At 37.5% G+C, this 25,936-nt stretch overlaps 1 protein-coding gene across 1 annotated transcript in view; it reads right to left on the bottom strand.

The window, feature by feature from the left end:
• Adamts19 (ADAM metallopeptidase with thrombospondin type 1 motif 19) overlaps positions 1 to 14,605 on the bottom strand; it is a 268,784-nt gene extending 254,179 nt beyond the window's left edge. Inside the window, exons 1-2 of the mRNA XM_076855917.2 lie at positions 14,527 to 14,605; positions 13,270 to 13,940 (exon numbers count right to left, since the gene is read on the bottom strand). Of these exons, the coding sequence (XP_076712032.2) occupies positions 13,270 to 13,940; positions 14,527 to 14,599 (744 nt within the window). The 5' untranslated portion in view covers positions 14,600 to 14,605. The remainder of the gene's footprint in view (positions 1 to 13,269; positions 13,941 to 14,526) is intronic.
• Positions 14,606 to 25,936: the final 11,331 nt, after the last annotated feature.

The raw sequence follows: 25,936 nt of genomic DNA, 5'->3' as shown, positions 1-25,936 counted from the left end.
TTTTGCAACTGTTATGAAGTAAAATAAGGATTACTTATTTGAACACAAGTCCTGTGATTCTGTGGCACTGAATCTAATACACTAGACAGCTATAAAGTGACTAACAGGGTGGGTAAGACATACAGTATAGGTACACTGGACAGAGGTGATAATTTATTTATGTCCTTAGTGTGAGGAAGTGGGACTATAAGAGAATTGATCATACTACTCAGAAAGCTGAATTTGTAAAACTTACAAATTGCTCATTTCTGGAATAAGCCATTTAATATTTCATACCAATCAACTACTGGTAATAGAAGTCTCAGAAAGTATAACACTGAATAAAGAGGGAGGCAACAGTCTGGCACAGTATGCATGCCTGTAATCCCAGAAGTTTAGGAGGCTGAGACAGGAGGATTGCGAATTCAAAGCGAGCCTCAGCAAAAGCAAGGTGCTAAGCAATTCAGTGAGACCTGTTCTCTAAATAAAATACAAAATGTCTGGGGATGTGTCTCAGTGGTCAGGTGCCCCTGAATTCAATCCCAGGTACCAAAAAGAAACAAAACAAACAAACAACAACAACACAAAGTGAGACTGCTATATATACAGTATCCCTGTCCTTTCCTAGGTTTCTTTATAACATTATTAAATTAATGTCTAATAGATTAACTAAAAGAGCCTTTATTTCCCCGACTTTTTTTCTCAATTGTAACTCCTGCAGTTTGGATAAATTCTCTCAAAATTCACATTACCAGAGAGAACACATTGTTTAGTTTTTAGTGAAAGGTCCTATACTAAAATCTGTAGTTCTGTTTAACTAAATACATAACAATACTTTTGATAAAGGTTACATTTAGAAAAAAACTAAGTGAATATTTGTAACTGAAATCCACTTCTTAGAAGGATTAATTTGGATTTTTTAGTCTGCTGGTATTTTTTTCTGCTTGATTTGAACTTTGACCCTAATGGTCTTTTGTCACATCCCTGGGTCAAATGAAACATTCATGGAGTTTAATGCCTGGGTTCCTGTCCAGATACTGTGAAGACACTAAGTGTGTCACTTCCTGCTTTGTGTACCTTATTTGTATACCTCCAAGTCAGTATCTTGGTTACTCAATTCTCATGAATGCTTTAAGAATTTTAAATAGGTCAATGGTTTGAAATTGATCATTTTAAGTATATCAGGAGCTAATTTCATTCCTTGTTAATCATTAGGGTGTTCACAATTATCCCTTAATGATTGTTCCAATAATAATCCTTTTCAGAGAAACCAAAAAGTTTTGAGTTGTTTGAGATGAGAACTCTACCAAAATTGAATTTTATATTCAGCATAATCCCTACCAATGTTCCACCAGATACTTTGCAGATATTGACAATCTGATTCTAAAATTTATATACAAATGCAAAGGACTCAAAGTAGCCAAAGCAATTCTGAAAAAGAAAACCAAATTGAAGAATTCAAATTTCCCAAATTAAAAACATTATAGCACTACATATGTCAGGCTAACTTATGTATATATGAATATATAAAATATAATTCAAAACAACAGTGCTATTAATTCAAAAATAAATGTTTGCATTTATGATAAATTTGCTTTTAACAAAAGTCCTATAGTATTTTGTGAGAAAAAATATATTTTTAACAAAAGATGCTGAAATACAATTATGTGTGTATATAAATGCAAAAAGATTAACTTAAACCCTTACACAAAAACAAATCAATTATTGCTTAAATGTAAAAACTGAAATTATGAACCTCATCATAGAAAACACAGGACAAAGTCCTTGTGACTTTCAGTTAGACACAGTATTCTTAGGACACCAAAAGCACTATTCCATAAAAAAATGATAAAACTAAATTTATCAAAATTTTAAATGGCTTTAAAAGACACTATTAAGAAAATGAATAGAAACCTGTAGACAAGAAGAAAACTTTAACAAATTATATATCTGATAATGAATTTACATTCAAAGTACATAAAGATCTCTTAAAACTGAATCTTAGAAAAGAACTAATTAAAAAGTGGACAAAAAATTTTAATAGATATTTCATCAAAGATAATATGTCAACAGCTATGATTCGGCCCCTAACAAGGTACTCAATAGAGTTATTTACTAAGGAAACACAAATTAAAACCACAGAGAGATACGACTGCATGCATAGAAACATACAACAATAAAAAAGAGACAACAATTAAGTATTGTGGAGGCTGTGGAGAACTTGAACTCTATACATCACTGGTGTGAACACAAAATGCTGCAGTGTTTTAGAAAACAGCTTGGCAGTTTCTTAAAATACTAAACACAAATTTAACATATGACCATAATTCCACTCCTATATATCTACTCCAGAAGAACAGAAATATATATGCACACAAAAACCTGCATGCAAAGGTTTATACTAGCATTATTCATAATGGCCAAAACATGGAAGTAAGCCAAATGCCCATTAACTGATAAATGGATAAACAAAATGTGGTACATCCAGACAATGGACTAACATTGGTCAAGAAAAATAGAACACACTGCTGACACATGATACCACATGAATGAAACCCCAAAGCATAAGTGAATGAAGTCAGCTGAAACAAAAGACCAAATTTTGTGTGATTCCATTTGTATGAAATGTAATAGTTTTCTGTGTGGCCAGAAAATGGAGAATTGGTCACTTGAGGCTAGGGGTGAAAACAGTGACTGCAAAGGGGTGTAATGGACTCTTTGAGTTGATAGAAAATATCCAAAAACTGAAACATGAACAATTCCATAAGTGTACAACTTGAGCTATACACTTGAAATGGATGTTAAGACATGTAAATTATAACTGAAAAAAAGGATATTAGAAAAAAAGCACTCACAATATCCTTTTCAAATTGTTACATTTTAAGTAATGATTTACCCCAGAAAAATTAATTTGACATATCCATGAATATATCTTACTAATGAGAAATAATTAGGCTGCATTTAGAAAAATTTCTATCTTAAGATATCAACATAATTTTTAGAACATTATTAAATGGAACCACCTATCTTAAAATTCACGTTGAACCACCAATGAAATTCCACTTGAAAATCTCTATAGAGGAATTATCTGTTAGTGAACAAAATGGGGCACTAAATAATTTAACTTTAAAAAGGTAACTATTCCCAAAATAAATTACTCTAACTTTATACTGAGTTAATTAGGTTTATACAGGATTTGTATTCTCATAATACATTACTCAGTTTCTATCTTGATGTTGTAAAATTTTTGAAAGTCTGTTTATTTTGCAAGGACACAAACAAGAGTCAGACAACACCATGAAGTCCCCAGACATACTTCTTATACATAAGTTCCTCTGTGAATAATTTATTTGCTTATCTGTAAGTTGAACAGACTAAAATATTTGCTGATAACATAATAATGTTAAAATAAAGTTACCTGGAACATTTTAGTTGCTATTATATAAATTCAAATCCAAGTTATCATGGAGATAAACCAAATGCACTAATTTGACTAGCTAATATAAAGGCATGCCTGTCTCCTTTCCTTAGCATGCTAATTCTTTTGATTGTTAATTCCAATGAGTTTTACAGGAATCCTGACATCCTGTCTTAGAATGTGAATCAGTAGACAAGACCTGTCATTTCCTTTCTGTTGTTTGAGATGGTTCATTATTTAATTCTTATACACTTCCAACAACCTCTTAACCTGAGCACACTGCATTGACATTCTAGATAAGGTCCCATAAGAGCTTACAATTTTGCCTTCACAACTCATTTTCAAATATTTCTCTACAATGTGCCTCAGTCTTCATTTATTTACATCTGAACTTGGTGTTACAGTAGGTTTTGTTAATATAAAGACATTTCATCCTTTGTTTCTGATAAATTTTAGTTTATTAAAATAACTATTGTGAAACAGCTGGAGTAAACCTCCTGCTATGTTACTCATAGAACTGTTGATGATGATTTGAAATAATTTAGTTCTATTTACTTCCAGATTTTAGAATGGAAAGCACAGTTTAACTCCCGTCTTGCTTTTCCTCTGAAGAGTAGATAAACAGTTACACTGGCTGTATTATCCCATTTTATTGCCACCCAACTAGTTCATATTTATAGTCTGTGGATGAATAATTTGAAATCTATGAAATTTCTTTCTAGCTCAATAACATATGATTGGATTCTGGGGAGGATGTTAAAAGGTAAGATAGGAGGTATACAAGTGTACAATAATTAGAGCCAAGTGGGGGGAGGAGAGAGGAGGGAGGGAGGGAGGGAGGAGGGTGGCAGAGGACATGGGGGAGGGGGAGCATCAAAAATTCATGCAAGATTGCAAGATCTATAGGTGTGTAGAGTCTGGAGGATGCAAAAATGCCCCTTAAAATCCTGAGTTCTGTAGTTTTCTGAACCACTGGAATGACTGACCTCCCATTTTTAGCTTGCCTGAGAACTTTAGGAGATTCTTTTTAAATACATTCTTAGATTTGAGGTTCACTCCGGAATTCTGATTTTAATGGAAAATACCCAACTAATCTCTACCTCAGCAAACCCCTACCTCCCCTGCACCCTACTTCTGTTTTTGACACAGGTGTCTACATAGCATAGTTTAACAAACAGAGCACCAAGCCTGTCCAAATGGTGCCAATGTAAGCACACTCTTCAAGTGATCATTTATTTTAGGTACAGCCAGGCTGAGGCAACGGTACTAAAAACATTCCTGGGCAAACATCTTTATATTGGAACTCTGAATGTGCTTATGAAGAAAAACTATGTTTAGATATCTGCAGACATCTCTTCCTTTTTTTCCACCCCCATCCCTTCTCTCAGTGGAGAGCAACGGGAAAGCAGAATAATTTAATAGGGACAAAACTGGACTTCATTCATCAGCTTCATTCCCTCATGATCTGAGTTAAAGGTTAAATAGTTAATTTATTGCAGATATATGCATATTAATTAGGAAATAAAATTAAGTTTCACTTTCTGGAAAAGGCAAATACTAAACTATATAATACCCAAGGGTTTTCCCAACGCCACCATGAAATAATTCTGTAAACTGTCTGGGTAGCATTAGAATGGCTGCGATCCCATTTTCTCACTTCTCTCAGTCTAGGGTTTGGCACTGGAATAAAGATGAGATGGAGACAAGATGATGTGCTCACTATAGCTGCACCCTAAATGAACTCTGCATCAAATTATGGTCCTTGCATGTGTGCTTATGAAGATAAGGTAACCTTAAAATTTCTTTTCAGGAAATCTCCCAAATCATTTCAAGAGGGACTACTGGTTCTCCCATTGTTCCAGAATATATCAGAAATTCTTCTCTAATTTAACTTTTCCATATGAACCTGGAATTCCTCTGATTATCCTTTACTTAGCAAATACAAAGACGTAAAATTATCTGGAATAAAAATGTAACTGAAATTAAATGGAAACATTCAATTGGACATGAGCTCAACATCAATGTGCTTTATCAAAAAATATTTTCTGACTCCTACAAAGATTTTCTTATTTGAAAAGTATGCTTGTTTATGATTTAGCTAATAAACTTTAAATAAGTAATAAACTTTAAATAAGTATTATTTATATAAAATAAATAAAACTTGTTTTTGTAAGATTGGACAAGCAACTGAAACATAGATTGATAGATGACTAGATGATTTATTAACTTTTAATGCAGAAAGGATCTTATTCAGAATATATGGCTATTCTGTTTATCAGAATACACTATATAACTTCCCTAAGTAAGACTGGAGTATGCTCATGAGATTCCACTTTCATTACAGAAGCTTCCCCTCTGTGTCACTCTAAATATGCCATTCTAAAAGTTGATCTGGAAAACTATGAAATGTCTTAAAGTATACTCACTGAAAGACCAGTTATTTCATAAATAGGCATTGAACATTTACTAAAAGAACTATGATGAACACAGAAGGCTAGAACAATGGTTTGAAACATAAATACCTTAAAGCAAGTAATTATATCTCTTTTTGTTCTCTGGGCTCCAGCACAATAAAATAGATGTAATTAGTTTATTACTGATGATGCTCTAAATGCTGCAATAAATAGCTTATACATAAATCTTTTTCATATATATGTGTGTTCCTCTAAAGTTGATTTTTACAAGTAGAACTGCTAAACAGACCGATAAGTCCATTTAAATTTTCAATAAAGACTATAAAAGAGTTCCAATTTGCTTTCTGTTAACATGTAAGATTAAGTGTTCTCTAAGTATGTCCACTGGATATCCTTAATCTGCATAATTTGTGCCAATCTAATGAACCAATAATGATGTTTGAGAAAATGTACTTTCTTTAGCTTACTAATAATCTGGGAAAAAATGTAAAAATATATTTAAAATTTCCATTTACTTTTCATCATAAACACTAAAAAGTTAATAGTGTTTATCACTGAATGGTAAGATTATAGATGACATATATTTTGCAATTTTTCTATATTCAGCATGCATTACTTTGTAGTTGATGTTTATCTTTTAAAAATATTAATGTATAAAGAGTGCTGGAATTAAAAATGAAGATCAGCAAAAATCTAATAAAAAATGAGTAAATGACAGGAAGACAAAGTTTGCAAATGTTATTATGGTTTCCATCTGGAAAGTCCCCCAAGTATGTTAAAAGCATGTCTTCAGTGCAACAATGTTCAGAGGTGGGGCTTTGGTGAAGTGCTTGGATCATGAAGGCTCTAACCTCATCAGTGAATTCTTCCATTGATAGGTTTATAATTTTGGTGACATTATTGGGAGGCAGTGGACACTGTAGGAGGTGAGGCCTAGATGAAAGAAGTGGGTCACTAGGGCATGACCTGGAAAGATTTACCTTGTCCCTGGTCATCCCTGTGACAACCATGGGTGATCACTTGATATCTCTCTCTCTCTCTCTCTCTCTCTCTCTCTCTCTCTCTCTCCTCTCTCTCTCTCCCCCTCTCCCTCTCCCTCTCCTCCCTCTCTCTCTCTCTCTCTCTCTCTCTCTCCTCCCTCCCTTCCCTCCCTCTCTCTCTCTCTCTCTTCCCCACTAACTGCCATGAAACAAATAGCTTTCCTCTCATGCTCTTTCACCATGTTTTGGCCTTGCCACAGGTCTAAAAGCAACAGAGTCAGTTGACCATGAACTAAAACTCCTGAAAGCATGAGCCAAACTAAACCCTTTCTCCTTTAAGTTGTTTTTTTCAGGCATTTGGTCACAGTGTCTAAAAAGCTGATTAATACAACAAGAAAGGAAATGAGAATAAAAAGCCCAAGAAAATAAGAAGACATTCAACCTCACCAGTAACAACCAAACAAAATGTAAATAAAAGTTACCCTCAGATAACATTTGGCCTATTAGATTTGATAAAGATCAGCCTTTTTAATAACACTAACACTTGCCATCACAAAAAGACTCACTCTCATAATCTGCTGACGTGAGAGCATAAAGTGGCACCAGACCCCATGGCATGAAATCAGGCAGTACCAATACACATACTGTTTGATAAAAATTACATAGGTAAGGTGCCATGTCTAAAGAATTTTATATATTTAGCAGTGTTCATAATAGGAGAATATTAGAATTAAATGTTCATTAACACCAAATAAATTAAGTAAATTATGACACATGCTGAGATTGGATAAAACAGTACTACTGGAAGAGGGGAACATCTTTCATGCATTTGTGATCTAGGGGATGTGTGTGTATGTGTGTCTATATGTGCATTAACAGTGTGAAATTTTTTAAAGCTATGAATTTATATATGCATATTTGTTAAGGCATTAACTACCTCTGGATCAACATGCTAGAATTGGACAAACCTGGTTATTCTTAAAACACAACACTGAGTAATTAATGATGAACAAGTGTTGATAGAGACTACTCGTTGCATCCATTTTTAGAGGTTTATGTATGATAAACTTGGAGTCCTTAAAATTTTGAAAATAATTTCATTTTGGCATCAGGATTGAATGGTAGTCAAGTTCCATCCAGGATTGAAAATCACTTCTTTGAACTCTGGAGATAGTTGATGCTCCAGTTATCCAGTTGACTCGATCCTCAAAAGTCAACCAACATTATAGATAATCTCTCCTTATTAAGCTGATAGGGTTCTCTCTTTGTCTTTGATTTCCTATTATTCTGCCACAGTTTCAAAATTTGGATCTCTATTTGCAACATGCTGAGTTTGGAAACTGATCAATCATTCTGAAGGTTTATATCTCATCCCTGACAAATTGATGCTGTTGCCAAAAAAAAAAAAAAAAAGTATCAATCTCTACCTAACCCATATTGGCTGTATCAACTAATTCAACTCAAATCATTTAATTAAATACTCTACACTCTACCTGAAAAATAAGACAATGAAGCCTGTAGCATGTCAAGCACTCATGAGTAGCAGCCTCTTCCCTGGTCTTATTGCATGCATTATTCCTATCACTGGGCCTGAATATTTACCAACACTCAGCTATATTCATTTGAGTGTATCAAGGCACAACATTTTGTAATTACATAATCAAACACTAAATTCTAAAGCAAGTAAAATAGGAGTGCAAAATATATTTTTGTTTCTATGAAAATTTGGGGAAAATAAGAAAAAGTTGTGAAAAATTCTTGTAATTTTATTTGAGACTAGGCATCAAGAAACAACTGGAAAATCTTCAAAATTCAGTATTCTATACATAAACTGCTTTGCATTTTTCTAAAATTTTTCATGTCAAGTACAGAGACCCATATTGGAAATTGGTTTTAGTATACACTGAGTAAGGCTCACCTGGAACACCATCTATCTAACCTGGCCTCATATCCTAAACTTAGTCAATCTAGGAGGTATACTACTACATGCATTTAAAAATTTTACCTTTACCTGATTTTTCAAAAAGCATTAACTATTAGAGAAATTTTGGATCTTGACCTATAAATCATAGATCACCAATGTTCTTTCACACTTTGTATCCATTTGCCCTCTGTCTTATGTTCTGAATTAATTTCTGGATTTGATCTTCTAGGTCACAAATTTACCTATCAGTTCATCCAAAAACTTTAATTCTAATATTCATGCAATTTTAATTTCCTGGTATCAAAACATTTTCGTGGATAGCAATTTGTTAGGTGTTAATTTTTTTTCCATGAGCATTTATTGGTTCTTCATCTTCTGAGCACTACTGTCTTGTTACAGCATTTTATTTAGCCTATTAATTTTGTTGCCTCATGTAATAATTAACCAGTATTTGCTGACAATCTTTTATATGATTTATATTCTTAAAAGTGTTCTTGGCTGTTAGCTCATCCATTTTTTTATTAATTGTTTATTTATTTATTTTGGCGTCTAGCTCACCTATCTGTTGTGTCTCGTTCAGATTACTCAACTCCACTCTAGTTATTTAGAGTCAGATAGGACCATTCATTGAGACATCATTCAAGGAGACAATAGCTCATTCTTTGAGAATGGACACTCTATACACCCTGGGTGTCACCAATATGACCAGGAAAGCCCTGCCTCTATTCTCTCTTCTTTTGCCTACAGACACATACATGTGGCTTTCAATAACCACTTGGCATAATTGGATGTCAGAAAAGGCAAATTCCATTGTGGCTATGTGGTTCCATTCTGCTTCTGCATTCTCTTTCCTTGAATGTACAGCAGCATTTTGGCACAGCTCCCGTCACACACAGATGTTTTCTTATGTCTGTATGCTTTGTGTTAATCCCACCAAACTATTTTCAGTTTTTCAGGAGATATTCAAAATGTCTGATGTATTCATGGCATTCTCTTATAGTAGTGTTTTAGATTTGCCCAGAATATTTTTCTATCATTTCTAAAACATGGCTTGAATGAAGACCATACATGTATGCAGTCAGTCAGTCATTTTCACCTTTTCATTTACATGTGAATTTCATTTGTTCTCCTTGTTATTTACTTGTCTTCCCCCATCCCTGCCCTGACACCTGCCTTCACATTGGTTTTTGCCACAGTGACGTCCAAAGTGGAGGTCCTAAAATATTAAATTCTTCAAAACATGTCACAGCATAGAGTACTTTGATTCAGGTAAAAGGGTAAATTGCAACCTGGCATGGTGGCACACACCTGTAATCTCACCAATTTAGGAAGCTGAGGCAGGAGGATCGCAAGTCCAAAGCCAGCCTCAGGAACTTAGCAAGGCCCTAAACAACTTAGCAAGATCTTGTCTCAAAATAAAAAATATTAAATAAATAAAAAGGTCTGGGTATGTGGCTCAGTGGTTAAGTGCCCCTGGGTTAAATCCTAAGGAAGGAAAGAAGGAAGGAAGGAAGGAGGGAGGGAGGGAAAAAGGAAGGGAGGGAGGGAGGGAAGGAGGGAGGGAGGGAGGGAGGGAGGGAAGAAGAAAGGGAGGAAGGAAGGAAGGAAGGAAGGGAGGGAGGGAGGGAGGGAGGGAGGGAGGGAAGAAGAAAGGGAGGAAGGAAGGAAGGAAGGAAGGAAGGGAGGGAGGGAGGGAGGGAGGGAGGTAAGGAAGGAAGGACAGGCAGATAGATAAATTGCAAAAGGAAAAAAGGAAGAGACAGAAAAAAAACTGAATTTATACAAGTCTCCAGATTCTGTTTAATCAAACTAATCAAAATAATTGCCAAAGTATAAAATTCTAAATTTAAGCAAATAATGTGGTAATAGATGTAGTAGTCACTTCTTATCATTCTCAATAAATAATCTATGCATTCAGTCATAGGCAAAGTAGGTACTGACATATTTTGCTTTGGCCCAGAACTTACGTGTGTGTGTGTGTGTGTGTGTGTGTGTGTGTGTGTGTGTATTTTTAAGGTATTAAGTTAATTGTGAGCAAACATAATTATTGCACTGTTTCACAAAATTTGTTACATATATATTTTAATTTTTCACAAACTATCATTTAAAATGTAGTAAAGTACTTTATGCATTATATATTATTCTTCAGGAACTTTTACTTGGTGCCTACTAAAAACTAGACACCTTACAATGTCTTTGAAATTAAAAAAAAAAAAAAAGCAACAAGAATGTACTGTCACATCACTGCCCTTACCATTCCTGTGTTTGCACATACCTCAGCCTATTGTATTTCCCTATTTGTATCTGTAACACACACAGAGAAAGCCAATACTCTAGCAGATAAGACTTTTCAGGCCTGATACCACAGACATTTTAGCATCTTCTGGCCTATGCATGGGATATATACACACTCCTCATCTGTGGGCCCCTAAAGACAGGGCATTCTAGATCCTAATATAGGCTCTAAAATACATTTAAAAAATTAATAGGATTCTAACTCCACTGCTTCATTTTTTAATCTAATTCTCACTTCTTACTTATGGGAGAGGTAAAGAACTTATCAGTATCAGGGAGCAAGCCAATACCAGAGTCCAGATAACAAATCATGTTCTCTCTTTTCTAATCCACCAGCTTATAAGGGGCTGGCATGGCAGTCTGGAGTAACAAACCACCCTTCTTGGCTATTTGCCTAACATTTTACTCAAAGTCTGACTGCTATACTGTATTGCTGGCATCATCAGTTTTCCTCAATAACAAAGACTTCCAGTTCAGAACATACACACACACACACAAACACACACACACACACTCACACACACACACATACACACACACATATATATATGCCTAATAGGAAAAGTGAGCAAAAAGCCAACATGATAAACAGGGAGGTATGTCAAACTCCTATTCAGTCTATGAAAAACCTACTCATAACTTTAGCATTGGTCCCTTAAGTACATAGAGAGGGCACATAGCTCATTTGGAAAATCTGACCAATAGTCCATGTTCAACACAGTGAAATACTTTATCCCATATTGCTCTTACTATACCAGGAACTTCCTATATGTAATTATTTAATCCCTAGCCAAAATCTAGTGGACAATGAAATGCCCACAAAATGTTTTCCCCAGTGAAGTGTTCAAACATCAGTTCCACAGAAAACATTTGTAAATGCTTTTCATGTAATTTTTCCATGCCAAATTTTTTCACTTATACTAAAAAATTTCCATAGTTGAATACTCACCATTCTGTGAATCTAGTAAAATATGTACCTATCCAGCAATTTAATCAATTGACTACGGGACCTTAGAGGGATGTGAATAAAAATTTCTAGTTTTGTTTCATTTGGATTTTTAATCATCTTTTTATATTTCATGGCTTTAGTTGTGCTAATATTTCCAGCTTTTCATTGCTATTGGGTTTTTCTCCAAATGAGCAAGTTACTTTCAGATGTGTTCTTGTGGATTTCATCAATGGCCCAGTATGAACAGCAAAGTGAAGCCACAAATCACATGGGCATTTTTGATATTTTATGAGTTTTACCTTAAACCAAAAGTAAAGGTCACAGTAGTGCGGGTTATACAACAACATATATTTATTGCCACTGACCTGTGCCTATAAAAGTGGTTCCAGTGGTAAATTTTATTTTATATATATTTTACCCCTGAACTCCCCCCCCCCCCCCACACACACACATATACACATACACAAAATAAAGGCCAACTATGGAAGGTAATAACTATGCCAAACCCTGGGTTAAGACACAGGGAGAAAAAACAAACAATGTACATTAAAAGAGTAAGTGGCTTTGACACCTTAGTCCTTACAGCCTCTTAACAAAGTTCTCAACCTTGCTACTTTCCTATGTGAAGTGAAGAAAGAAAAATTGGAGCTACTGTCCAGTAAAATGTAAACCTTAGATGAGAAAATGGTTGGTCATAGACCCATAACCCTTTGACTACTGATTGGACTCCACTGTCATTCATTAGACAACAGTGTCAGGCTTTCAGCTGACTGACTCTGTCTGACAGAAACTGTGAACAGGTGTCTAGTATGGTTGTAGATGTATTTAAATTGTAGACTGCTGTTCTGACAACTCTGAAGTAGGGCATTAAAAAAGTAAGACAATAGATGAGGAGCTGAGGGTGGGGAGCAAACGCGAAAGAGCGTTAGCAGTGAACAAATTGGTTGATTTCAATCTGTTAAAAAACAGCTCATGGTGGGCTTATTTTAGAAACTCGGGAGAAAGAAAGAAGTTGAACACCTGCAAAAAGTAACAAGGAGGCAGAATTTAATATAGTACTCAAAATAAATTTTATAACCATCTAGAAGGAGGCCATTTATATATCCAATAGACTTCTGATTCACTGGTCTACGCTGAAGATGTTCCATTGGAAGCAAAGGATGCAGACACCTGGATGGTGCTGTGTAAGGCAAAATTCATGAGGAATACATTGAAAATGAGGAGGAGGTGCATGCAAATCAGCTTGTTGTATGGAGGGGAAGCAAAGAGGTAGCAGGGAAGTTGGAGAGCTGGGGAGGAAAGGCGCTTACCAGACCACCTCCACAGGTGCTAAAAGAGGCCAGCGAGCCTGGGTGCCGCAGCACCGCCCCGGTGTAAAAGCAGGAGGCATCGGGAGGGGCAGGAGGGCGCGGAGCGGCTGCCCCCGTGGGGCCCGGGCCTGGACTTGGCCGCTGTTCCACAGCGAAGCGCGGAGCCAAGAAGCGTCCATCTCTCCGAAGCAGCAGGTACAGGTCCCGGGAGAAGGCCGGGATCCTTAGCAACACCTCATCGCTGTCCTGTTCGGCTTGCTGGGCTCGAGGAGGGGACGGAGACGGGGACGGGGACGGCCGCGGCTGTGGGACCGGCGGCGGCTGCCACGAGGCCGGGACTCCCGAGGACAGGGCGGCAGGACCGTTGGATCCCCGTGGCAGCTCCTGTGATTCCAGCTCCTCGTCCTCCTCACCTCCTGGCGACAACGGAGGTCGGAACTGGGACTCGGACTGACCCTCCGCGGGCTCTACCAGTGGCGCGGGGGCCACGGAGCGCACCTCCCGTGAGCTGCCGGCAGCCTGCGCCCGGGCGCCTCCGCCGCCCCCTACGCCGCGCAACCAGCCTGGGTCCGCGCTGCCCCCGCTGCCGCCCGCTGCATCCACCGGCTCTGGGCGCCAGAGTGCAGGAAATACGACTTCCCACTCCTCGCGGTCAGGGGCGAACTGCAGTCCTGCAGGCAGGGCAGACAGAAGTACCGGACTTAAAGTGCGGCGGTTCCGTAGCACAAACATTCCCAGACTCACAATCTGTACTGATAAAAGGCGCTCACTTGAAAGGAATGGAGACCACCCGTCTAGCTCCTGAAATGTTCGCAAACCCCGATGCTTTGCAATCAGATTAAAGACCCCAGCATTTTCAGAATGAAAGTAGGATGATGCAGGGGTGAGAGAGGGAGTGGGCCAGCAAAGTTTGATGACCGCTGTTGATGAAAATCAGTGCAAAGAATCCAGCACAATTTAAGTGATTTCTAAAGTATATGACAGAGCATACTTCTCAATTTTTCTCCAGGCTCTGTAAATGTACCTTTGCAAACATTACTACTCTAGAGGGTACTGCTCATTTCACAGATGGTTAAAGTGAGGTTGGGAGAAGTGCGCTTCGCTTCCGAGTTTGACCCCTCAAAGGCATCAACACGCTTATTTTTATTGCTACCCATTGAGCTCTGCTCACCGTGCACCAGTTGCACCAACTCTGCCCTCCCGTGATCTCCACTGGGGAAGTTGGGAAGGAAGCTGGAAACTCAAGGAAGACCTTACCTGAGACCATCTCATTCGATAGGAACCCCAGATGGTAAAGGAGGAAGCAGCAACAGATGTGAGTCAGGCGCATCTCGTGGCTTTTCCTCTACCGCGCGAGCGCGGCCGCAGCTTTTCGCCCCGCGCGCGCCTCCTGCGCGATCCACCGCGGGCGCAGACGCCTCCCCGGAGCTCTAGGAGGCCAGGCGGCGAATTTGCCCAGGCCCTTTGTCTGCCGGGGGTGGGGGGTGGGGGGGCAGGCTGTGTGACTCTCGGAGGCCGCCAGAGCACGGGCGGGGGTGGGGTGGGGGAGGAGCGGGGGAGGCAGCGCTGCGGCCCCGTAGCGCCCCGGCTCCCTGGCGAATTAGGTGATGAGTCTAGTTTCTGTGTTCTGAACGCTGCAGGGATTTCCAAGGCCGAGCGGGCTATAGCCGGAGTCCTACAGGACCTACGCACAGTCGGCCAAGAGCCGAGAGGCGCAGGGCGTGCTGTGCAGCCTCAGGGACAAGAGGAGGACTGCCCGTGCGGGCAGGAGCGCTGAGTTGTCCGAGCCGAGGCTCTCTGCCCGCACCCGCGCCAAACCGGAGGAGGATGGTGCCCCAGTCTCAGCAACTTGGTGTGCCAAACTCCACACACTCCTGGGAACGCCAGGCTTCAGGCTCTATCCCGCACCCGCGCGGGAAAGAATGAATGAGGAGTAAAGTGAAAAAGACACGATTCGCAAAGTGGTGTGTAGAGGAGAAAGACGTCTAGCAGATCCGACAGCAATACAGGATCAGGGGGTGCCCGCCAGGCGTGACGTTGCGGGACAAAGGTCCCAGAACACCGCACACGTGCTCAAACGCCGTGTTGGGGTAGCTTGGGGACCCAAATTCCCTCTCCTGACTTCTGATTGGCCATTTCAGAAGGCCCGATTTGCATCCCCACCTTCTGCTCTTACCCCCTCCACAGCGGAGGCGTGTGCAGGTAGCAAAGCTTTCTTTTACCACCCTTTACTCAAGCTCCTCCTTTTGTTCATTTCTTCCCCCAGTTGCACCACACACAAAGCAAAACTTAATGCAGACCTGAGCACAGAGCTCAAATGGCTTTGATTTGTCTTCCCACCTTTGTCTCTTGTAATTTGTTAGATAATGCAATTTGTAAAAGGAGCCTGCTTCAAAGGTTCCCAGGACAGTCAAAACCCTGACTACCCTGACATCCTAACATTTCAGAGCCCTTTATCGCAGTCCCACCTATCTTCTGCTCCTCATTCGTCAGTGCTCCTGTCCAGCTCACCATCCTTCTCTCTCCTAACATACACACATAGTCCTTCCTAATAGGAGTAAGACTAAGGAAATCAATTTTAAATATTGTGTTCTAAAGATCCCAGGCCAGGTGAGATTATTTTCCTTGCGGTACTTTATTTTGTGCACAATAATGTGTTTTTGTCCTCTTTGACGATAATTAAATCCCAAATATCCCTCTTCCTTTTTTACAGTTCCATACCTCTCAGCTACATCAAACCTTTTACTTCAGACTCAAAAATGATTGATCTAACCTGTCATTTGAATCCACTACACTAGGTTAGACACCTAGAAATGAGAGTCAATGCAAATCTTTTTTTTTTTTTTTTTTTTTTTAATTCCAGTACAGAGTTTGGTTCCCCACATTCTTTGTTGTTTTACCTTCAGTTCCTGGTGTCAAAGGTGACTACTATGCCTTTAAGGGAGGCAGATGATCTTATTTCAAAGGAAAGCCATTGTTTGAATAAGCTGAGTCCTAGAATACTTTCTTTGAGTTGTCCAGAGTTTAAAAACAAACACAAAGGAACTCTAGGTGAGTTTGTCAAGATTATTCTGTCTTCAGTACTTGCCTTGTTAAATCTGTAAACCTGGAATAACTGGAATGTAGGTTTCCAGATGCTAAAGAAATACCTGGGTTACTTAGGAACCTACATACTTCTTCATGGACTCAATTGTACAGACTTAACCATAAACAAAAATCAGAGGCAGTTCATTATAAAGAAGTATAACAAAATCTTAAAATCAAGAGCTAGTTTCAATAAAACACCTGCACACCTGCACCAGAATATGTCTTAAATAAGGTGTTTCTCACATATATTTTAACAACCACCAAATAGGAGTAAAGCTGGAGAAGAAATGCATATTAATTTGTATATATTGGCATAAATTTGTGTTTTTTAAAATTAAATGAGATGCATAATTAAGATAAATATACTTAAAATCACAGGTTTCCAATGTTAAGTTCCCATCCTTCTTTTTTATTGTTGTTTTTATTTTTTCCCCTAATAATGCATAATCCCTACCTGTCCTTCATGGTAGAGGTTAATCATTTCAGAAGGGTTTGCCTGATTCTCTGTTATTCAACTCTTCCTTTTGTTAGAAATACTCTTATAATTTATTTTTTATTTCAAAGACTTTTATATTCCATTTGAGTCGAAATGATTTGGGTACTATTTCTCTCACAAGACTATCAACATTTTGAAAGTTAGAGTGATTTTTTTACAACGTTTTTTCATAGTCTATCAATCTGCCTAATTCACTAAATATGTGTAGAAATTCTCAGGAAATTCTCTAAGATACTTTAGAAAGTGATAGAAAATTGTTTTCTTCATGGTGTTTTACTCCAATTACAATCTCTCAATCCAGAGGTACAGCAGTAACACTGCGCTGATCAGCCACTACCAAGATAATTTATCTGGCTAACAGAATAAGCCTATGATATACATGACATGTAGAAAAGATCTGTGCCCTTAACTAGAGGAGACTTAGATGTACAAATAAGGCATTGGTTACAATAGTTTTAAGTATGTATGTATGTGAGGGAATGAACTAAATCTGATTCAGTGGTGAGTAGATTATGTGTGGTCAAATGGGGGAGAAAAGGCAGAACTGTGTTGTATGTGTGCCTTACCAATCTTGGAGCAGAAGAAAAAAAAAATGCAGCTGAGGGGGAAAAAATGTGCTGGTTGAGAAGAAACAGGTCACTACATATGTCACCAGATGGTAGCTAGCATCAACTAAGCACTGCTTTTGTGTTCTCAGAGCAAGGACAGAAGGAGAAGCGGTGAATGACGAAGCATCAGAGTAAGTGGAACCAACTGTTCTTATGCACAAGGTGTTCACATATTGGATTTCATAACCCAGTCTGTTCTATATTGAAAGTCAGCTTTGATGCCTCCAACCATTTCTTATTCTCTTCACTCATTGGCATTGAAACTCTTACAACCTAAAACTAATCTTAAAACCTTCCTCCCCCAAAAAATGTTTAAGAAAATAAGTTTAAGAAAATATGAAGAACCCTTTCATTGAATTACATGAGGATATCAACTCTTGTTAAAATTCACATTTAAATTAAACTAGTTCTGGCCATAATGGAATAACAGGGATCAGATTTTAACTTTTGCCACATGCAATTAGAAAGCAGACAAAATGTGTAAAATACTATTCAGACATTGGGTAACAGTCATGCTAGAGTTGTGACCCATGAGAAAAGATAAGTAAATTAAATAATAAGTTTAATTTCCCCAGCTTACTACCCGGAGGAAGTTCCAGATCTCAGCATAAGGGAGGAAAAACCAGAGCCCTAAGAGCTGGCTGGGTTGAGAACACAAAGTGAGGTGTCTAGAATTTACAAAGCAGGATACCAAAGAGGAGGGTACTGCACAGTGTGTGTATCAGTTATCTATTGCTGAGTGAAAATCTTGGCAGTTTAAAACAATAGTTATCATCTCATATAGTTTCTGAGGGTCAGGAATCCAGGAGTACCTAAGCTGAGTATTTCTGATTCAGGGTCTTCAATAAGGTTGCAGTCCAACACTGGCCAGGCATATAACTTCACAGATAGCTTAACTGAAGGCAGAATCACTCCTCTCAGAATCTGCAGGAAGCTCAGAAATTTGCTGCATGAACCTCTCCATAGGGTCATTCACTATTTGTATTCCTCCAGAGCAGGTGATCTGAGAGAGAAAAGACCACCCAAGATAGAAACTACGGTCTTTGTGTAATCTCAAAAGTGACATACCATCACTTCTGCCATCTTCTCTTTGTATAAAGGAACTTACTAGGTTCAGCTCACACTCAAAGAAGACATATTAAAGAATTTGTGGATATATTTTTTAAATCATCACTGTTTGCCACCTGGTGATCCATAAATTATTTATATTCCCTCCAAACTTCCCAAAGCCTTCAAAAGTTTCATACTATTAAAACATCAGCTCAAAGTCTAGAATCTCACAATCGAAATCACTTTCAAGTTTGCGTGAAAGTCCTTATTTTGGTTTATTTAGTAGAGCTTCATGAGTTTAGGTCTTCTCCTGTAGACTTGATAAAATAAAGGAACAATTTATTCACCTCCCATATATCCAAGGGAGATACGGTGGAGAGAGAGGGCATGGGACAACTGCTATAGATGTCTCTGTTCAAAAGGGAGGAAAGGAGACACACAGGAGTCACATGGTTGTGATTCTATGAATCTGGACAGGATAAAATTTTATAAAAACGTATTGTCACATACATATTGATGAAATCCAAGTAGCATCTGAAATTTACTTAATAATATGGTGTCATGTTAATTTCTTAGTTTTGATAATCTATTATGGTTACATAAAATGTTATCATTGATAGAAACTGGATAATGAACACCTGGGAATATCTGCATTAATATGCAATTTTTTAGTCCAAAATTATTTCAGAATAAAACCTAAAGTAAAGCTTCTTCAAGGTGCATTAGTCATTCACTGTTACTCTCCTTCATATTCACTGCCCAGTTGAGAAGTCATTCTCTTGGTTTAGGTTTTTGCTACAAAAGTGCTTACTTTAGGGCATCACAATCTGTCTGAGTTACCTATTGCTACATAACAATTTACCCCAAAATGTATCTCTTGAAGAAAAAAAAAACACAGACATCATATTTTCTTTTCATTCAAGGAATCCAACAAGAGCTTATTTGGGTAGTTCTCATTCAAGATTTCTCATAAATATTCAATTAAACTAATTGTCCAGAGCTACAGGCTATAGCCACTGAAGAAAATGAGATTAAGGTTCTCACTTCCCCCAAAGCAGGTTTCCAAGAGGCAGCAAGAGAGAGTACCCAGGATGGGAACCACAGATTCTGATAACCTGATGGCACAAGTGATGTGCTATCATTTCTGCCCTAATCTGTTCAGACATGGTTTGCTATGTCCAATTTATAATCCAGAGAAGTGAATTAAGTCCCACTATGTAATGAGAGGAACACTGAAGAATTTGGGAACATATTCTTAAAACTCTGAGAGAGAAAGAGAATTCTAGATATTATTGTCAGTGTTCTGGTTTGTACATGCATGTGAAGAAACTACCTATATGATCTGGGGAAAGGCAGAAAGTATTAGACCAAATAATAATTTGAGTGCAGTGTGTGACCTACCAGCTAAAATGAAGAACATCATCACACATGGGATATTAGATCATGTTCTTAGAAAAGTATCTGCTAGAAGTGGGATTGAGTTAGCTTTATAATTGAAGCTGACACAGGACAGTCTCAACAAGGCTTAAAAGTATGTCTCAAAAATATTCATCTGTTTCCAAATAACTTAATTACCTACTAGAACAAAGTTGCTTTATTTAAATAAATAATAATTTTTTTAAAAAATGGTGACAATTTAAAGTTTTCATTCTCTGGCATCCAGTAAAATATTCCACACAAGCAAAAAGCTGTGTGTATATGCGGTAAATGTATAAGTAAAGGAGACCATAAGCCTGATGAGGAGTGATATAAAAATTACCCAATTTGAAATTAGGTGAAAAAATGTAATATTTCAAATGCAAAGCACACTGATTCAGATTATCAATAGATTGAATGTGGCAAAATAAAAGATCTGGGAAGTCATTCTTGATTTATTCTTCTTTTTTTACCATCCACATCCTATCAGTTATCAAATCAGAGATTTTTTTTTTCTTTTACTCCTAAATTCGTTCACTTTCTCCAGGTCTTTTTAACACAGGAATCCTCTCTCACAGGAATCATTATACCACCCTACTAATCTGTCTCCTGCTTCCACTTTGTCTCCACCACAGTCCAATCTTTATAGCCAGAATAGTCACTTAAAGTGAAAATAACAACCTTCGATTAAAGTCCTTCAATGGCTTTCTTGTGCTCCTCAGACACAAATCAAATTCCTTAAAAAACCTACAGGCACTGTTAGATCCAAGACTTTACACATCTTCAGTCTCATCACATTCTGCCCTTCCCTTCCAGACATCTCTGAATTCTGACAATGTACTATAACTTTTCCCGACTCAGGTCAATACATGCTATGCCCTGTTCCTGGAACATGTTGTTTCCCACCCTGTAATATATTAGCTTCTGTTATTGCCACTTGTTCCTTACATGGCTTTCTCCTTCCCTTCATGAAGCATCATCATGAGTACCAGATTAGACTTTTCTGATCTGTGTCATTGTAGAACCTAGTGTTTCTACCAATATTCTGCATGGATCTAGCATTTATTTGTAATGTCAGTTCATTATCTGATTTGTCAAACTCTCCCTCAATTCTATTCCCTAGGAATAATAAATACTGTTAGCATAGTGCTTTCCAGACTATTTTAAAACAAAAACAACATGACAGACAAAAATGAAATGTATAAATATACACAGTCTTGTCTCTCCTGAAATTTTCTCTCTTTCTTGCCCTCTCAGGGACATTCTGGGTGCCTCTGATCAACACCTGGATCAGTAATTGTTTTATGGGATGAAAGTTGGTCTTTAAGATCCTTAGTGTCTAAAGAGTTATTTTCTTAGAATAAAATACATATGTGGGAAGTATAAAAGAAAACAGAGTTTGAAATCTGAGTTTTGAGTTTCATTGAAATTTTGGATAAAGTGAGACAAAAAATATTTGGTGGCAACTTCTATGATATGATTAACAGACTTTGGGAAGATTGATAAATAAAATAATTACAAAGTTTTGTTTTGAGATTTTTTTCAGCATTTTAACTCTATCATTTACAAGTCTTATTTCTAATCTTTTGGGAGATAGAGGGAGCTTGTGAAACTTGTGTTTAATTTCTGAATGTGACATAGGACATGTTTGGTTATATATAAACATCAAAAGAGGAACTGGTTCTACCTATACAGATATGAGATTTAAGATTCTGTCCATAATATCAGAGGCCAAGATTAAAATGTAAAACTGAGAATCTTCAGTCTTCACAAAAGTATATTATAATAAAGTTATATTTGCCTTCATAAACAAAATAAGACCATACTTTAGGCCTATTCACATACCACTTAGATCTTACATATAAGAATTTTGCCACTGAAAGTTTTCTCATCATTCCCACAAACCTCTGGGGCTCTAATTCCAAAATACTGGTCCAGGACCAAGAGCTGCCTACTTGGACTTTTTCATTGCATTATTTTGACAGCATCACATTGAGTAACAATGGTCATCATTATAATTATTATTACCTAAAGTCTAAAACACTCTTCTATTACAAATCTTAGGCTTATTGCATTATGCAATCTACTATCCTCTCTCCCAGTTAGCAGTATGCAAGGGATGTTGACTAGGGAAGGGAAGATAATCATTAACGCAAAACGAAAATGGAATTTCAAGTCAATGATGTTATGGCATTTGTTTTATTGAGGTTTGATTGCCCATCATTTGACCTCCATTTCAGTGTAATGAAAATCTCCACAGCTGAGAATTGTGCTAAGCTGAGTGTATGTGGCAGCACTGAATTCCTCTAAAGTGGCCCAAAAGTACAGGTTTTCATTCTGTTATCCAGTAAGGTGCAACCTCATGACTAGGCCTAATTAGCAGAAAGTCCAGAGCCAGCAAATCCAAAACAAATAACACAAGGAAAAGGTAGCACTCTAGATTTCCTTTCAACAGTAATGTCCAAGGCTGTGGTAGTGATGGTGCCTATAGTTCATTCAGTACCCTGAGCCAACTGCACAAGTATACAAACTAGCTATTCCAGTGGTAGGCCCTTGTCTCTGATGATAGCTTCCTGTGATTCTGCCTGTTTTCAGAGCTTGGTTTTCTAGCCTTTTTTTCCAATTATTTGGGCTATACAATGACATCATCTCATTAAATGCTTTCCAGCTAAGAAAAAACAGAATTCAGTTCTGTGTCTACACACAGAACCATAATTTAAATTGGTATCAAAGAGAAGGTTCCTTTCAATAGCAGCTCAGAAAAATCTGAAGAGTTGTGCATATTTGGGGCTGGCAGCAATGAACGTTATGTTGGTATTTGTCAGTGGAAATCTGTCAGTATATGACACATAATGACAAATATTTTCCTTAAAGTATTGTCTAGGGTCTTCTAAAATGAGATACAAACTGAAAACAGGATTTTCTGTAACCAAATACTTGTTATATATAAAATTTAAGATGTGTGAGATGGTATGTTTTCTTCTAACAGTCCTACATAGAGCTAGTGACAGGTGTAAATTCCCAAATTCCCACCACAAGGCAAGTAGTGAATTTCAGGGAATTTCATTCAATCTATAACTTCCTTGGTGTGTTGAAGGAAAAAACTCAGAGGTCAGATGAGTGAATTGATTATATGAAATTTATGTCCCTGTAGAAGGCCTGAAAGTAACTATTTTCTCCAAAGGCTTTGAGAAAAAAATTGATAAGAGAAGAATCATCATATTTAAAAATACATTGGGGGGGGGATAGTAGAGGATAGGAAAGGCAGCAGAATACAACAGACACTAGTATGGCAATATGTAAATCAATGGATGTGCAACTGATGTGATTCTGCAATCTGTATACGGGGTAAAAATGGGAGTTCATATCCCACTTGAATCAAAGTGTGAAATATGATATATCAAGAACTATGTAATGTTTTGAACAACCAACAATAAAAATTAATTAAAAAAATAAAATAAAAATAAAAATACACTGGTGGCTATTCTTCGAGACTGAAAATGCTGATATAGGATGCTACTGAGGGTCTCCCTAAATCCAATAGGGTAATTAGGATCCTGGACTTCAGAGCAGCCCTTAACCTCAGAAGTAAAGTAGACTCTGGTTACTGGGAAGATAACCTAAATGAATTTTTTTCACAGAGATTTTGGCAATTGCTAATGTATCATAGGAGTGTTAGGAGTGAAACTGATAGGTAGCTTACTAGATCCTACTTTATCTGACTTTTAAAAATAGGAAAACAAAATAGAACATGTAAGCAAATAAAAATATTCTTTTGTTTTGATGATACATTGTAACAGATGATGGTTGCTTTCTTAACAAATTCCCAGACTGAGTTCTGTAGTTGGTTCACAGTGACTTAAATGAAAGAAAGTCTACACACTCTGAAAGGACCAGGTGAAAACATGATACACACGTGAATCTCCCTCCTAGCCTGTCTGAAAAGATGCTGTAATTATTTACTAAGGTCATTTTGCTTTGAGGAGTAGAATAAGCTCAGTTCTTTTGGGCAACTCTGAGCAAACACCAATGCATCTGGGCCCAAGATTCATGTTGGAGTTGGGATTTCCAAAAGTTAGAAATATATTTTGATCCAAGTCTCCTTATAATAGATACAGTGAAATCCTGAATCTGCTCTGTATTCATAAAAAGAAATATAATCTTATATATATAGTGGCTGAAGCAATATACATATATTCTCCATGCTCATTAAGCCATGATAATGAACAATCTAAAATGGCTCAAACACAATAGAAATTTATTCCACAGGTGTGTAATAGTTGAGGCAGGTGTCCCTTATAGTTTACTACCCAGACTCGTTCCTCCTTGGAGCTCCTCATCTCCTATAACCTTCCTATACCCAGTCTGTGGAAGGGGTAAGCACATGAAGAGACAGTCATGTTTCCAAAATACCTTAAAGTAGAATGCATCATGCCTGCTCACATTCTTCTGGCAAATCTGATTGTAATATCATCTGTACATGCAGGTTTGGGTAGCAAATAGAGCCTAATAGAGCCATCAAGGGAAAGGAGGAAATAAATTTAGGTGGCAGTATGGCCATTTCTGTCACAAAGCTATATCACAGTGGTGAATGGGTACTAGGAAAATACTGTGCAATTGCCAGATCTCCTGCATGGCTTTTCTCAACCCATGAGGTAAGGACTATTGTGATGTAATACCAAATGAAAACTACTAGACCTCTCAAACCAAAACAAATTACTAAATCAAGGCCACTCCAAATTACTGTTTATATCAAAGAATTGAAAGACACAAGTGTAGTGATTTTTTTCCCCAAATTTCTATTTAACTCACCTGACCAGATGACAGAAGGGCCCTGGAGAATAACTATGGATTTTTTAAAACATTAATCGGTTTTAGCTGCTAAAATATAATCCATTAACTTGGTAAATGAATTTAGCCTCCAGTAACAAATAGATAGTAGATCAAAGTACAAATCCTCCCTCGATTTTTATCCCCTAATGCCCTTCTTGACTCAGTTTACAGGGACCCCACAGATTCTATTATCCTAAGGGAAATGATGTTTTTTTCCATTAAAGTATTAATGATGCTGACAGAATACAGAGTACATGATGGGAATTAAGAATGTCAGAGTGGAAGAGTAAGGGCCTAGGACTTCAGTGATGTTTCTGGGATTGCAGTGATTCATGGCATGTTAATATCTCATTTTCAAAGGAAAAAACATTTTCTGTTCTTGTGCCCCACCAGTAAATATAAAATATTCTGTGCTTTGGAGAAAACATACACATAATTTGACTGAGTATTTCCAGCTCATTTACTAGATGATCCAATGGTTGACACATTTTGAGTACCACTCAGAGCAGCCAAAATTCTCCAGCTGGTCTTTTTTGTGTGCAAATAACTCTGCCTCTTCATTCTACAGGCTCAGGAAACTAAAAGGGGCATCAGATATGTGTGATCCCAGCCCAGATGGAATAATAGCAGGACATAATCAGAGAACTTTAATGGAGGCCGTAAATTTTTTGAAACATTACTATGCTCTCTTCTGCAAATAACTAATTCCTTCATTTAAAAAGCTGTATGCTTTTTTTCTGGGCCATGTTGAAGACTGAATATCTGGCTATGGAACAGCAGAGGATCAGATGAACTGAGCTTCCCATTCCATCATGATTTGAGTGTCATTCTATTTTAGAAGAATATGAACACCATGAGGACAGGGACTGGCCTGACTTTTTTACTACTGTTCCTCAGATTCTGGAAAGAGATCTGGTTTTGTAACACTTGGTAGTTGAACTTATAAGTTAAAGACATGTATAGCATATTTGCTGTAGGAGAAAAGAAAAAGAAAAAAAAATGGAAGGGAGGGAAGAAGGCAGAGAGAGAGGAAGGGGGGAAGAAATCTATAGTTGAGCATATTCAGAAACATTCTCTCACCAAATAGAACTTGTATATACAGGACTACATCTAAGCAAGTCCTGAGGGTCCCATGTTTTATAAAGGGCCAATATCCCTAATGTAAAACAGTCTTCAA

Source organism: Callospermophilus lateralis, chromosome 5 (genome assembly GCF_048772815.1).
Source record: "Callospermophilus lateralis isolate mCalLat2 chromosome 5, mCalLat2.hap1, whole genome shotgun sequence".
NCBI lineage: Eukaryota > Metazoa > Chordata > Mammalia > Rodentia > Sciuridae > Callospermophilus > Callospermophilus lateralis.
The sequence above is the reverse complement of the archived record's forward strand: the minus strand, read 5'-3'. Positions and strand labels throughout refer to the sequence as shown.